At 40.8% G+C, this 14,293-nt stretch overlaps 1 protein-coding gene across 1 annotated transcript in view; it reads left to right on the forward strand.

Moving 5' to 3' along the window:
- The window catches only part of TSNARE1 (t-SNARE domain containing 1), a 329,654-nt gene that overhangs the window by 189,385 nt on the left and 125,976 nt on the right, over window positions 1-14,293 (forward strand). Inside the window, exon 9 of the mRNA XM_009637630.1 lies at window positions 6,858-6,930. Within this exon, the coding sequence (XP_009635925.1) occupies window positions 6,858-6,930 (73 nt within the window). The remainder of the gene's footprint in view (window positions 1-6,857; window positions 6,931-14,293) is intronic.

Raw genomic sequence — 14,293 nt, forward strand, 5'->3', positions numbered from 1 at the left:
ATTGGCTCATAGTCATATTTGCATACTGACCACTGTGCTTAGGTGGGCACATTCCACAACAGCCCTTGGCTATTGTGTTGTTATCTGTCTCCCCCCACATCCAGTGGGTGCATCCTTCATGACCAGACACAGACCAGATGTATCTATCACCACAGCCACAGGTGGTTATCACTGGAAAGAGGTCAAAGGAGGGGGAGTCAGGGACAAGGGGGGGAGCGCTCCGTCACAGTTCCCCATGCAAGTGTTGCCTCTCAGTTTTCTGACAAGAGCTATTCTTGCCCTTGCTGTGCCTCGTATCAAACTATCACACCATTAACTTGATGGCAAAATGGAATCAATGTAGTTTTTTTATCAAAGCTAAGCAAGACAAAAAATTTTTGGGGGGTTTTTTTTGGTTTGGTTTTTTTTTTTTTTTCTTGCCTGTTATCAGAACATATCAGTGTTCATGCTTATCTTGCACCGGAGTGTTTAGTCAGGAAAAAAAAAAGCTTGAGATTTAAGGTCTGTTTTGTGCTACTGTGGACAGAAATAGGCTGTGTTTGTATCTCTGCAATCTGCTAAACCTCAAATGCTCATTTAACACCTTGTGCATGTTGGAGGCAAGTTAGATCTTAAAATTATTAGTGTATCTATAAATATAGTTACTGTTTATACAGGTGGGTGTGTTTGTGGTACACAAGAATATTTGTGTATATGTGCCTGTATAAATACAAGTACGTGCGTATGTGAAGTCACATACCTGTACAAACTGCTGATTTTAAATGAAATTTTGGATGTAAATTAATTCAAACTTCAAAATTGTGGTTAGTAACAAGAAATTTTTACATGATCTTTGATACTTTATTATACGCCACGTTTTCCCAAATACTAAGTGAGGATACCAACTTTAAAACAGAACTATTGATGACCTCCTCCATTAACACGTCTCCTGTTTCCAAATCCAAAGGTTTTTAAAAGGGCAAAGTATCTCTTCCTATCATTTGTATTGTTATATTTCCCTGAGACTACAGTCCACTTCTGACCTTCAGCACAGACTTGGAACTGATAAAGTTCCCGTGAAAGAAAATATCTGCCTTAAACAGCCTTTGATCTCTATGAAGGCAAACTCTGAGGGATATAGAGTACAGGGGATAGAGTGATAGCAACGCATGTTTGCAGGCGGTCTGATCCAGATGTACAGTTGTGAAGCTTCAGAGAAAGGGTGTAGTGCAAAAGGTGGCTACAAGATATTAACGCATCTCACAGTAATGTCCTGTTGCCCCTGCGTGCCTCTCACATTTTAGACAGTAGAAGTGATAACGATGCCTATCGTTAACATAGGCTGTCAAGACATGCCTTCAAATGTGGTTTGTTGGCTAAGAGGAGAGGACTTTTCCCAGGGAACTGCCTGGCATACCTGCTCATGCTCAGATCGCTGCTGATGGGAAGACACGTTGGGGGTGGTAGAGGAGGTGAGCTGGAGGTCTTATGTCCAATTCATTCAAGTCGATAATTAAAATAAATAGTAACGACATGTGTATCTGATCTGTGAGACGTCCATGAGATTGGACAAGGGCAAGTGAGCTGCAGTGAATACAAAGCCACCTTTTACACTCTTGTCAGTTCTTCAGTAGAAGTTGTTTCCATCTCTTCCTCAAATATGCAGAGCAATTTGGTCTTCCCACCCACCAGCCTTGCCCTCTTCACTACGCAGAAATTTGCACTGAGGACGGCATGGTAGGTTGAACATGTCATTGGGTTATTTCTCACTTAGGGCACAATGAATAATTTTACTAGCTGGCTGGTTCCAGGATCTCTCTTTATTCATCCCTGTTGAGGTGCCCTGTGCAACGGCCTCATCTCTGCCTGATGAGCTCGAGGCATCTCACTTTCCACAACCTCTCCATTTGGCTTTTGGTGGACAGGAACACTGTTTATGCCGTGTTTCTTGAGCCCGCTGTCCCCAGGTAGCCGCTGGATTAGCATGCTGAAGCTCGGCACAACTATTTTAATTATGCAGTGCAGTGCTATGCTTCCTGAGATGGCACTGACTGCTAAGACAGCAAAATAGAGAGGAAGCGCGCACAGGAGAGCAAGAGGGAGAGAGAAACTCCCCACACTGGCTGTCGTTCAGTCCCAGAGGAGATCTAACTCAGTTTGTAATTGCTGTTCTGGATAGCTTCTGCCCTCAAAACAATTTTCTGCTGGTCTGTTGTTGCTTAGGCTGAATCAGTTTGATTTATAGAATGTCATTTTTTTCTCCCCAGCCATAGACAAGAGAAAAATATTTGTTGAGAAGCTGTTGCAGAAAGATTTAAGTTTTGCCCATCTAGCATCAGAGAAGCTTGCTCACTTTTTATGTTATTTTTCCCCTTTCCCTGCCTTCCCCTGTCTCGCAGAAGAGAACAGGGATAGATGAACACCATGCTTTGATTAGTCTTTCTGTGTGCTCTGGATCTGTGGTTCACACATGCTGGACACAGGGTAGGAAATGTCTTAAGGGTGTAGCAAATGGAGCAATACACAAGAAGCATCTCAGCATCTCTTTGGTAAAACATGCCAGGCACTACAAAGGGTTTTTTTCTTTTTGAGTTTTTTTGGGGTTGGGGGGTTGTTCCCCACCTCCCCCAGATGATAACAAACACTATGATTGGGGTGTTGGTTTTTTTTTTCTTTATTTTGTTTTGGAGTGCTTCCGCATACAGAAATACACACATGGACATTATATTACATCTTTCAGAATTGCCTTCACGTTTGTTTTATAGCTCTCCTGGCTGCTTATTGCAGGGCGGATGGTGGGGCAGAATGAGACTTTGCTTGCAGAATTTAGCATCTCCTGAACACTGAGTCAGCAATTAATTCAGAAGTTAATTTGCAGTCCTTCCAAAAAATGAATGGATGGTTTGTGAGTACACACAAAAGCACGTGTGTTAATAGGATGCAGCACTGAAATTTCTGATCCCATTTTTTATACAAACCTTAGGCAAACATTCTTAGAAATAAGTGTGACTCTTCCCTGGAGGACCTGAGCTGACATTGATAAAGGATGCTGGGATCCAGCTAAATGTGAGAGAGAAATTATTGACAGCACATGCTTGTTCTGTGTCCTTTTGAGGAGAGCATGTTTCCCCTCTCTGGTTTATTTAATGCCATTCTTGTGGCTGGAATACAGAATTGTCCTTAGAATATCATTAAGGCCAGGGCTATGTCAGAAGTTTTCAATGTGGGTAAATCTTCATCCTGCTAAGTGTGAGAGTGGAAGAGAGAGGAGGGTTACTTATTTGCTGTCTTGACAAATACCTCAGTACTGTTCATCCCAAGGGCAAGTGGGCTGCTGGGATTTATGATTAGTTTCTTCCCATCTCAGTAACAATGCCTGGGTTTTACAACCCAACTTGCTCCCAGATTGGTTTTAAAAAGGTTGAAATTGTGGTCTTGTTAAAATAAAAAAAAAAAAATGGGAAATGTAAATTTCTAGTTTATCTGGACAATTGTATTTCCAACTGTTTCTGTGCTGGAGTTTGAATTTCAGATTTTTTCCAAACTCTCAGCACTTTGCAGTGATGTTATTCATGTATTGGGTCAGGTCGAATTACTCAAATGATCCTGCCATTTTAACCTAGTAGTTTCTGTTAAGAAGTTCCCGGACTAACTTTTCCTAGTGAGAGTTAATCCTCCAGGTCTTTAGGATCCCAAACACTTTGATTTCTCTGGTTTTCTTCTCTGCGTGACTTCTTTATTGGCACTTCTCTGCTTTTCTGGTCATCTTTAGTTACTGCCATTTCTTTTTGCCATCTCTGATTTTACTGATGGCTAGTCTTAATCCTTTGTGTTTCAGCATGGATGACATTAAATCCTGTATACTAATCTGTGCGATGGATTTCTTCTTTGGGGGGGGGGAAGAAAAAAAAAAGAGGATTTAGATGAAACAATTTAAATCTGTCTCCCTCTTGCTGCCGAGCATAGGGAGTGAATTGTTGCCAGACAGGAAAGGCTGCTGTTGATTAAAACCCAAGAAAGCCCAGCCTAGTTAGCTGGCAGGGAGACAGCAGTTGTGGAATGATAGCTGGCTGCTGTACTCCCAGTTTCTGTGGAGTCAAAGGGATTTATGGGGAGCTGTCTTTCACTGTGAATGCCGCATAGCATGCGCAAATGTGGGAAACCAAAGGCAATCTGATTTTGCTAACAAACTCTGAGTCCTGACAAGTTCAGAGGTGCTTCATGATAGAGCTAACCTGGCAAGAAGTAACAGGAACATAGCTCCTAGGTATATTCCATTATGGAAGGTCTTTATTTTGGGTTATTTTTCTTTCTTCTATTTTTTCTTTTGTTTTGCTTACATATATCAGGGACTTTGAAACTTCACATTGCCAGGTTAAATTATTCAACAGCTTCCTTGCTGCAGGTCAGATTGCTTTGTGCTTTACAACTCACCCCTGTTTGTTTTTCCTTAAATACTGTAGTCGCATTTTTTTCCTTCCCAACAGCTCAGTGGCTGGCTTTAACGAATGCATATTTGCTAAACAATGATTTTAAGTGTTGTTACAGTGTTATTAAAAGGTTCTATACTGGGCAGCAGCAGATGGCTGTTTTGTCCCAAGTACCTGGATATAAATGGGAAATCTGAAACGGCCCGGTTCATCAGCAGCACTGAATTTCCTTTCTCATTCTTCCCATCTTGTCATAGTATCTGGGGATCAAGAGGCAGACAGCCCAACTTCTTGTGGTTAAATCAACAGAAGGAGACCCTATAAGAAGTCAATATATCATCTGATCTTTCTTACACCTAATTGCCCACTTGTTTTATTCCAATGGAAATAATTTGGGGGGGGGGGGGGGGGGGGAGGAGCAAGTTGGATTCAATATATTGCAATAACCTCTATCTAACCAAATGGACGTGCAAAAACATGTTCATGAGTTCTAAGCTGCATTCAGTCAAAGTGCTGTAAAAGACGCAGAATAAAATAAAACAGACAGACTGAAGGGTAGAAAGAATTTTGTTTATGTTGTAAGTAACAGAAACCAAAGACTGATGTCAGTGACAATTTAGCCAAGAGAGACAAATAAGTACTCTGGGTTTTTTTAGTATTATTATTTATTTCTTTAATTTTTCTTTAATCATCTTTTACTAAGCAGTTAAATGAGAGCAGAACAACACATTAAAGTTAATTCTCAATTCTTCACATTTTGCTAAACTTTGGCTTTCTCCTTTCAAAGATTTTTACAAAAAAACCAAAAAAACTCCCCCACCCCAAAAAATCACAACTAATTTCTCCTCATTTCCTGGCAATGATTTACTACCACAGTGCTCAAGTGCAATCTCAAGTTACTTAAACTCCATTGCTTTTACAAAATATTCTGCAGTATTTACAAGTTATGAATAATACCATACATAATTAAAGCTTCATTATGCTTGACAAATGAATGAATGAAGTGCATTTTGCAATACATTACCCAGCCTTTGGTTGTTCTTTTTTGTTTTGTTTTGTTTTATTATGAATTCTCACAGCTTTTAAAATTTTTTGTTTCTCCTACTTCTTCAGTTATTCAACAATTTGGTATATTCTAGAATTCACAATGGGACTCCCAGGCTTCATTCCAAATTAATGTGATTCTATTGCATTATATGATTAAATGTTATGCCGTTTAAATTCTCATAACAGACTTCAGTAGAAGGGCATGGATTCGTTTTGTACCATTCTCTAAATTTGCTGGCAGGGAAGCTGAGGTGTTTAAAAGTGGGGTGGAAGCATTTGGACCTTTTGGCATGATGGACTAGAGTTGCAACAGGGCCCAGGCAGATAAATGAATTACTGTGCAATTAGTGTCAGGAGAAGTTTTCAACACTCCAGAAAGCATCCAGTACTGGGTTCCCCAGTAGAAGGATACATGGGCATGCTGTTGGTCAGATAGTCTGTGCAGTTTCCAACCATGGAGATACACAAAACCAAGTGGACATGGCCCTGAGTAACCTTCTTTAATTGACTGCTTTGAGCAGGGATGTTAGACTAAATGCTTTCCAGAGGTTTCCACCAATCTCAGTGTTTCTGTGATGCTGAGATTTTTACATCTTAACAAAGTGCATCCTGTTTGTCTTTTTTTTTGCTCTGCTAATGTTGCCTTACCGGTAGTGCATTCAGCAGTATCTATATTATTATGCCTAGTGTAGCTAAATTAATTCCTTTTATCAGAGCCAATGTCATATGACGTCAACATATGCTCACATTTTCTCTTGTATATGGGGAGTGTTCAGAAATGAGGGAAACAAACTCATTGGAAATTTGCTGTGTTTTAACCGAGAAAATTTCTGTGTTGAATCTAGTTACTTTTTTTTTTTTTCCCAAACACTTGAAAATGTATAAACAAATCCATCCATTGAACAGGTCTTTTCTCATTGCCTTACCAATGAGATTTCAAATTCAGTGAGTTTTTGATCATATCTCCATCAGTTTATGAATAGTATTTTATCAGTTGGATGCTATGCTGAAAGATGGCCTCTTTATGTGTAAGAATCTGCTCTCTGGGATGAATGGCCTGCACCAAAAATAACTTTTTTAGAAAGAAAAGGGTTTGCTTCTGTTGTTTTTATGGGGTTTTTTTCTCTCTTAGTCCTCCACAGTTCTGAAAAGCAACCATATAATCTGATGACTCAACTTGTTTCTTACAGAAAACTTGAGTCAACTGGCTGACTTAGATCCAACTTCTTTAAGGGGATTTTTGATTTACTATGGAAGCAGTACAACTTTTTCTTTTAATTCTACACAGACAAGGTTATCTGGTTTTGGTTTTTTTCTTTGCAAAGCCTGACAGAGGAAGATGCCTTTTTTTGCTTGGATGTTACCCATTCATCATTAATGTTAGAATTTCTGTCTTTGCAGAGTGACATGTTGGATGTGAACCAGATCATTAAAGACCTGGCCTCCATGGTGCATGAGCAAGGAGACGCAATAGGTAGGCTTCACCGATAAAGTATGGGCTTTATTACCCTCCTGCACTGTTCCAATATGATGTTGTGTGTTACCTTATGAGCAGCTGTTTGTTGATGCTGCGATTATTTTTCCTGTGTTTTGTGTATTTTGTACCCGTGATGTTCCGATCTGACAAGCTGCCCAGTGCAATAGGGCTCTTTATATTAAGGATAGTTAGCTGGTATAATTGGCATAAAATAGAAATCTCTGTGAGATTAATCTGTTCCCTTTTGACTGTAAAAAGGAAGCTGCAGAATATATAACATTAACTGGAAACGGATCCAATTCTTCCTTTCTACCTGGAACTGTAATTAAGAAATGATAGTAGTAGCAATTACTGTTATGATTATTGACAGTGGTGGAGAAAATTAAGCTGCTTGCTTCTCCTAAATGGAATTTTCTTTCCACATTGCAGTATGCGTCTGACTAAATGTACAGTATCCCAACAGCATGATGTGCTCACATGCATAGTCTGAAGCTTCTGCCTATTAGTTGACCTCCTCCTGCTCTCCAACTGTCAGTGGCTAGGATTGTGGTGCAGAAACCTTGGGAAAAGAGATAAGAGCAACCCCTAGTATTATCTTTAAGAACAGACCATCACTGACAGTCACCACTTTTTGTGAATGGAGGGACACAGTAGGTCTGCTCCTTTTAAATTTTGTCTGACCCTTGCCTTTGTCACTGCTGTCTTCTGATGCAGCTAAGAACAATCAGACCTTTTTTTTTTTTTTTCCTGTATCTCTCATTTTGTGTTTGTGTGATGATGTTGTGCAGTGCTTTAGAAGAACTGTCTGCTTCCAAACTTGAGAGCTAACTGTCCTAAAGCCACATTGAGGGACCTAAACTCCAGAGAAGCAAGATTTGTGGAGATATTTCTAATCTGCAGTGCTCACTGGAGCTTCTAGGGGTTGGATCAAGTCCTAAGACAGCCATATGCAGATGATAAAAGAAGAAATTCTTCTCTGCTGCTTATTAATCACTCTGGATTTCTTTGCCAAGCTCATACCTTTGCAAGTTTCCGTTAGCATAAGATCTCTCCTTTCACACTGAAATGATCTAGCTGCATCCCACTGAGAAACACCACTCGGGTTCACAGGTGCAGAAAAAAATGAAGACGATATCTAAAACCAACTTTTTTTTTTTTTCAATTTGATTTTATTTATGCTTGTTTGGAAGCTCATTTTTGTACATGGATAACTTTGAAGCCTGATTCATCTCCTAAAAGCACATCAGAAGTTAATGCCTTGAGGGACATGACAACACACATCAGCCAGCTTCAAGATCCTTGTAACTCCTTGTCTTAAGGCAATATTTATTATTTTAAGATGTTACCCATGCATAGAAGCAACCCCAGTATTAACTTGCCTGTGAGAAACAGATAGACCAACTAGGATGTTTTGTCTTTGAGCCAGCATAAGGGTTTTGTTGCTTTTATATCTGACATGTTCTTTCTTCTTCCTGTTCCACTGCAGCAGATGTTTAATAGTTTCTTTAGGACTATCTTTTCAGCCTGTCAGCCAGTCAAGGTATCTTCTCAACCAATCACCGAAAGATCCCACTGTTTATCTTTTGACATTCTTATTACAGAAAAGTAAGTGAGATTACGAATCAGGAGGTAAAGGGACTCGAAACCCCCACAGTGAAAATTCAAAACAATGGGAATGAGAGACAGTTTTCCTGGCACTTGTTTTATTTTTTGAATGCATTCCTCTTACATGCATGAAATGAAAGCTCTGTGTGTGCTTGTTTAGACAACGCAGGGAAAATGCATAACCAAGGAATGAGAGATGAGCCACTCAGCAAAATGCTCCCAGGGCTGTACAGCAAACCACTTTCTGGTTTACCTGAGCAGGGGAGAATTAATGGGAAGAGCTTGTCTGGTCTATGCGTGGCACTAGCAGAGTAACCCGTATTTCTTACAAAAACCTAAAAGTAGTTTTTCTAGTGTGTGGGCCAGTTCCTTAATGAACACATCCATAACACTCCCTAGGGTAGAGAGCAATTTCTGTCATGCAGGGAGGAAATAGATGAGGGGAAATATAGACTTGGGGCAGCATATCTCTGTTATTTTTTTGTCTTCTGCAAATAAGCCCCATGCCTGTGTTCCTAGTCATGACATCCCTTTGATGTGAATATTTAACTAAGTATCAGCGAGTCCCAGCCCTCAAAACCAAAACAAGCTAGTAGCCTAGGTTACCTTGGAATAATCAGAAAGAGTCTTTCCAACACAGTCTTACAGGACCTTTTGGCCAAAGCATCCCTATGCAGCTTCATCACACAGGGTGCTGGTGAGGGGAAAGGATGCAAGGAGGAGGGCGCTAATAGGACAAATCAATAACTTGCTGTGGAATTGGTGTTGTCAGTACACAGGTTTGGGTTCTATAATCATGGGACCCTTTTTACATCTGCTTTGGAGAGATGGGATTCACCTCACTAGGACCCTCATGGCATAACCCCAGCCAGCAATTAAGCCCCACACAGCCACTCACTCACTCCCCCCACAATGGGATGAGGAAGAGAACTGGAAGGATAAAAGTGAGAAAACTCGTGGGTTGAGATAAAGACTGTTCAATAGATAAAAAAAAAGCCGCGCATGCAAGCAAAGCAAAGCAAGGAATTCATTCACCACTTCCCATGGGCAGGCAGGGGTTCAGCCATCTCCAGGAAAGCAGGGCTCCATCACGTGTAAGGGACACCTGAGAAGACAAACACCATCACTCTGAATGTCCCCCTCTTCTTTCTTCTTCCTCCAGCTTATATAGTAAGCATGATGTCATATGGTCTGGAATATGCCTTTGGCCAGTTTGTGTCAGCTGTCCCAGTTATTTCCCGTTCCAGCTTCCCATGCCCCTGGCAGAACTGAGAGCTGAGAAGTCCTTGACCAGTCTAAGCACTACCCATCAACAACTAAAACATTAATGAGTTATCAACATTCTTCTAGTACTAAATCCAATGCACAGCACTATATCAACTACTAGGAAGAAAATGAACTCTGTCTGAACTGAAACCAGGACAGTATGGCAAAACTTTTCTTGCCAAATAGTATGGCTGACCTCAGAAGGAAGGCTTTAAATTAGGAATGATGGGGGAGGGACAGGGTGACCAGCAGTCCTGTGAGGGAACAATGGACAGGACTGCGGAATAGAGGGCATGGGGTAGTGTGACAGGAAGGGTTCACAAAGTCATCATAATGGGGCCTGGGCAGGGTCACCTCTACCACTTGCATGTAGGCAGTGAGTTGCCTACAAGGAACCATTGTGGACAAATACTCCAAACCCTCTCCAGGAACTCAACATGCTGGGGTGCATCTCTAAAGTGCCTTCACACTAATGAACACCGTATGGGGAATGGACATGAGGAGTTAGGGATTTGTGTGCAGTTGCAAGGCTACGATTTTGTTGGGATCATGGAGACTTAGTGGGTTGACTCCCATGAGGAGTGTTGTACTGGAGAGATACAGGCTTTTCAGGGAGGACAGGATAGGAAGATGAGGAAGAAGTGTTGCCCTTTGTATAAGAGAGCAGATGAAGTGCATGGGGCTCTGCCTGAGGATGGATGAGGGGCTGGAGGAGAGTTTATGCATTAGGACTAAAAGGATACACAAAGTGGATGAGGCCCTCTACAGGCAGACAGGAACAGCCTCATGTTTGCAGGCTCTGGTTCTCATGGGGGACTTCAAACACCCCAATATCTCTTGGAAGGACAACACAGCAGGGCACAGGTAATCCAGGAGTGCACTGATGATAACTTTGGGGATCTGATGTACAAATGGAAAAATCCCAAGATGGCTAGAAGAGGAGCATTTCCACTGCCAAACTTTACTCTCATGGTAGCAGGAGGGTTGTTCAGCCAACGCATCCAAGGCAAGGATTGAGGACTAGGTACTGTGAGAAGTAAATTATGTTGGGCATGATTGGTAGAGCAGCAGTCACTCCTTTCCATGCTCATAGATGGTCACTCAACTGAACTATAGGTGCCTCAATAGCTTGAAACGTTCCCAGTGTTTCATACTGAACATTGCTATTTCACATGTGCAAGCCTGTTCTTTCAGTATTTATTTATCCCACCCACAGTTCCATGAAATCAGTTTTATAACTGATGTTAGGGAGAAGAGAATCCTTAAATCCCCAGTTCCTCTGAAGAAAGTGTCAACAATACAGCTGCCATTAGCATTAGGATCTGTTGAAGGCAAGTGCATATTTGTCCACTTCTACAGGCTTCTGTTTGTCTTGTAACTGAGAGTAAAGATGACCTGGATAATATGGTTATTGGGTTTTGTTTTGTTTTTTTCTTTTTTGCCTGTGGCAATAGAAAATGCTGTTCTTTTTTTGTTCTAGAAGAGCTGGTTTTCCATCTTACCAGTGTATGTAACCTGACTAGTTATGCCAAAATAACATGCAAGATCTACATCCCTTATCTAAACTGCTCTAATTCAACTTTCACCATTTATATCACTGTTTGCAGCTCCACCACATTTCTGAAAGCCAGAAGGAAAGACCCACATTGTTCTGAAAACATTTTACACTTTCAAAAGAGTCATGTTCCGTCCTCTGTTGGACCGTTTTAGAACCAACCTTCTGCCAGGGTATCTGTATCCTGCCCAACTCCTTTAAAAGGGGAAGAAATGCCAAGATCACATGCCAGCCACCTATTTGAAGATTAGAGCCACAGAGACATAGCAGCTAATTTACCAGTATTCTACCTCTTTGTCCAGATCAAATGTATAACAAATCTATGTTTGCACAGCAAATCCCCCTTGCTGGAAGAAGATCTCAGTGTGTCAAGCCTTCCTCAGCCTTTCTTTTTCTTCCATTACTTATCCAGGCTTAGATCTGGGTGCTACTAACCTTTCACTTCACTCTCGAAGTATGCGCATTTTATATTTGAAAATAATGGGGTGAAGAAATTTCATAATGTGATCTAAAGTGGGTGCTGCCTTACTTTACAAACATCGCTACGTGGTGTCTGTCAGGCTAGAGCCCACAGACCTGCCAAGATAAACATGCCCATGGCAGCTGGTGCTTTCCTTGACTCTCAGAAGAACTTCCTGATGGTGTCAATATATTCAGTCCTCAAGTAGCACTGGTGTTCACTGACATACCACATTGTCACTTATTGCCTAATGATAATAATAATCAACCTTCTTCAAAGTAAACATTATTTGCATGAATGCAAATGTAGTGTTTATTTTAAAAGCTTTCAAATGTGGGGAGTTTTTGTTTTTTGGTTGGGTTTTTTCGGTTGGGTTTTTTCGCCTGTGAAATCAGCTCAGTTTTGTTGCCTGTTTTATCACTGTTGCCTTTCTGACCTGAAGGCTCATTTAACACATAGACACTGTCAAAAGTCAAGAGGGTCAATTAGCACCCTTCCACACATGTCCTCCTCCAGTCTGACTGCCTGAATGGCACAGCTAAGAGTCTGTTGTCAGATACGCTAATGCAAACCGAGCTGGGAAATCATTCAGCTAGATCCTTAACTAAACTCTCCTGAGTTATGTGTCTCGGTTGGGACATCTGCAGAAAATGAACACATCTCGAGAGTGGTCCCCGAGTACCTGAATGTAATAGCTTTAATATCTACGTTCAGTTGAATGTGGTCTGCAAAGTCTCTCATTTGGTTAAGTTTCCTAAGTGATCTCAGAGGAGGCTATTATGTGAATGGGTACATTTATGTTCATATTGGTTCCTGATGAATTGGGAAATCTTCTCTTGGCTCTCTTGCTTTCAGACACTTGTTGAGACACGGAGTTACATGTCAGTACAGAGCACAGCCCGTGCAGAAAGGCTGCACTGGGGTATTTCTGAATCAGTGATAATCTGTTCCACTTCCCATTCACTTCCCAAGAAACCAAATTTCTTTGTTCATCCTAGGTATATACCCTGTGATCAGTTTGTTGTTCTGTTATTTAAGTCTAATGAAGCTTTATTGTAAACCACCCCAGCTGCTGAAATCGCATAGCATTACTACTATTAATTGCCTTGTAGGCAACAATTTTAAGGTCATGGTGTTTTGTGTACTGCTGGCCTTCCTCTCCCTGTCTATCTGGACTGCAGCAGTGGTGGCCTCCACTATCACTTGTCACACATCCTTGGTTTTGGACAGCGCTGAAGAGTCTGTAAGGTGTTCGGTTTCATGTTAGGCACAGGCTGATGACCACTGCTACAACTGAATTGTTGGAGTCAAGTGTTGGCTACCATGATCTCTGACCAACTCGTTTGACTTGAAATAATAAGCAGCACAAAAAACAAATGAGCTTTTGTGTTTCTTTCCTGTTTCTGCTCTCTGTGAGTGTGAGGTTTTGTGTCTTCCCTTGGTGTACATGAACTTTTGTGTTTAGAACTAGTGCTGACAGTGCTGGTAAGACAGCACATGCTGGTTTATAAGGAAAAGAATAATGGATGGTTCTACACTTGCAAATTTACTAAAGCCTAAAGATTTGTCTGCTGTTCTGTGTTTGACCCTCATAATATGATTGGGCTGGTATACTTGCAGTTAATGAGCCCTCTAATTTTGTACAAGAAACAAGGCTCTTCCTTTTATGAGGTTTATTGCCACCAGTAGGTTTCTTCTCACACCAATTTATCCAAAGTAATTTTTGGGAAGTTGAAACTGCCGTGCTCCCAGTTTCTAGTAATGCTGCAAGTGAGCAGTAAATGTCATACAGGCAGAAGCTGCCCAGGTGTGGTTTATTTCTGCTCGGAGGTGTTATACTCTGCCACCGACTGACTGTGTTTGGGAGGCCACTGCCTGAGTAGGTCAAGTAAATCAAACGAGCCATATAAAGCAAAAGAGGTCAAGCAAGTTGTAAATATCAGTGACTTTACTTTGTAGGTAAAATATATGATCTTTCCAAGACAGTAAGCAGAAATCAAGTATATTTATTTCTATGAAGCAACACCCCCATCATCCTCATTTATTCCTGTGACAAACTCAGATTGACGCTTCTTCCACCAGTTGACTGAGCTATAGGACTCAACAGCTTATGCACTTAACTGTGTGATGGAAGGTGAGTGTTGTGTGAATTGTAGACAAAAGTGGACTCCTGAAAAAATGCTGCACGCAAGTGAAATTAATTATCCAAACTGTGTCAATACATGAGCTGGATTTGGAAAACCAAATATAATTAATTTCGTCTTTCCTTTCTCTTTTGGCATTTTCAAGAAACATATTTTTTGTAGTTTGAAATAATATTTTATTTAACTTGGATGTCTTACAGAATTAAAAAAAAAAGTGTTGAGTTTACATCACAAGGAAAAAGAAAGAGCATACTACAGACAACTATCTGTAATTTCCCAATCAAATGTAGATTGAGCGCTGTTTTGCTCTTTAAACTACTTTCAGAGTTT

This window comes from Egretta garzetta, unplaced genomic scaffold (genome assembly GCF_000687185.1).
Source record: "Egretta garzetta isolate BGI_Z169 unplaced genomic scaffold, ASM68718v1 scaffold394, whole genome shotgun sequence".
NCBI lineage: Eukaryota > Metazoa > Chordata > Aves > Pelecaniformes > Ardeidae > Egretta > Egretta garzetta.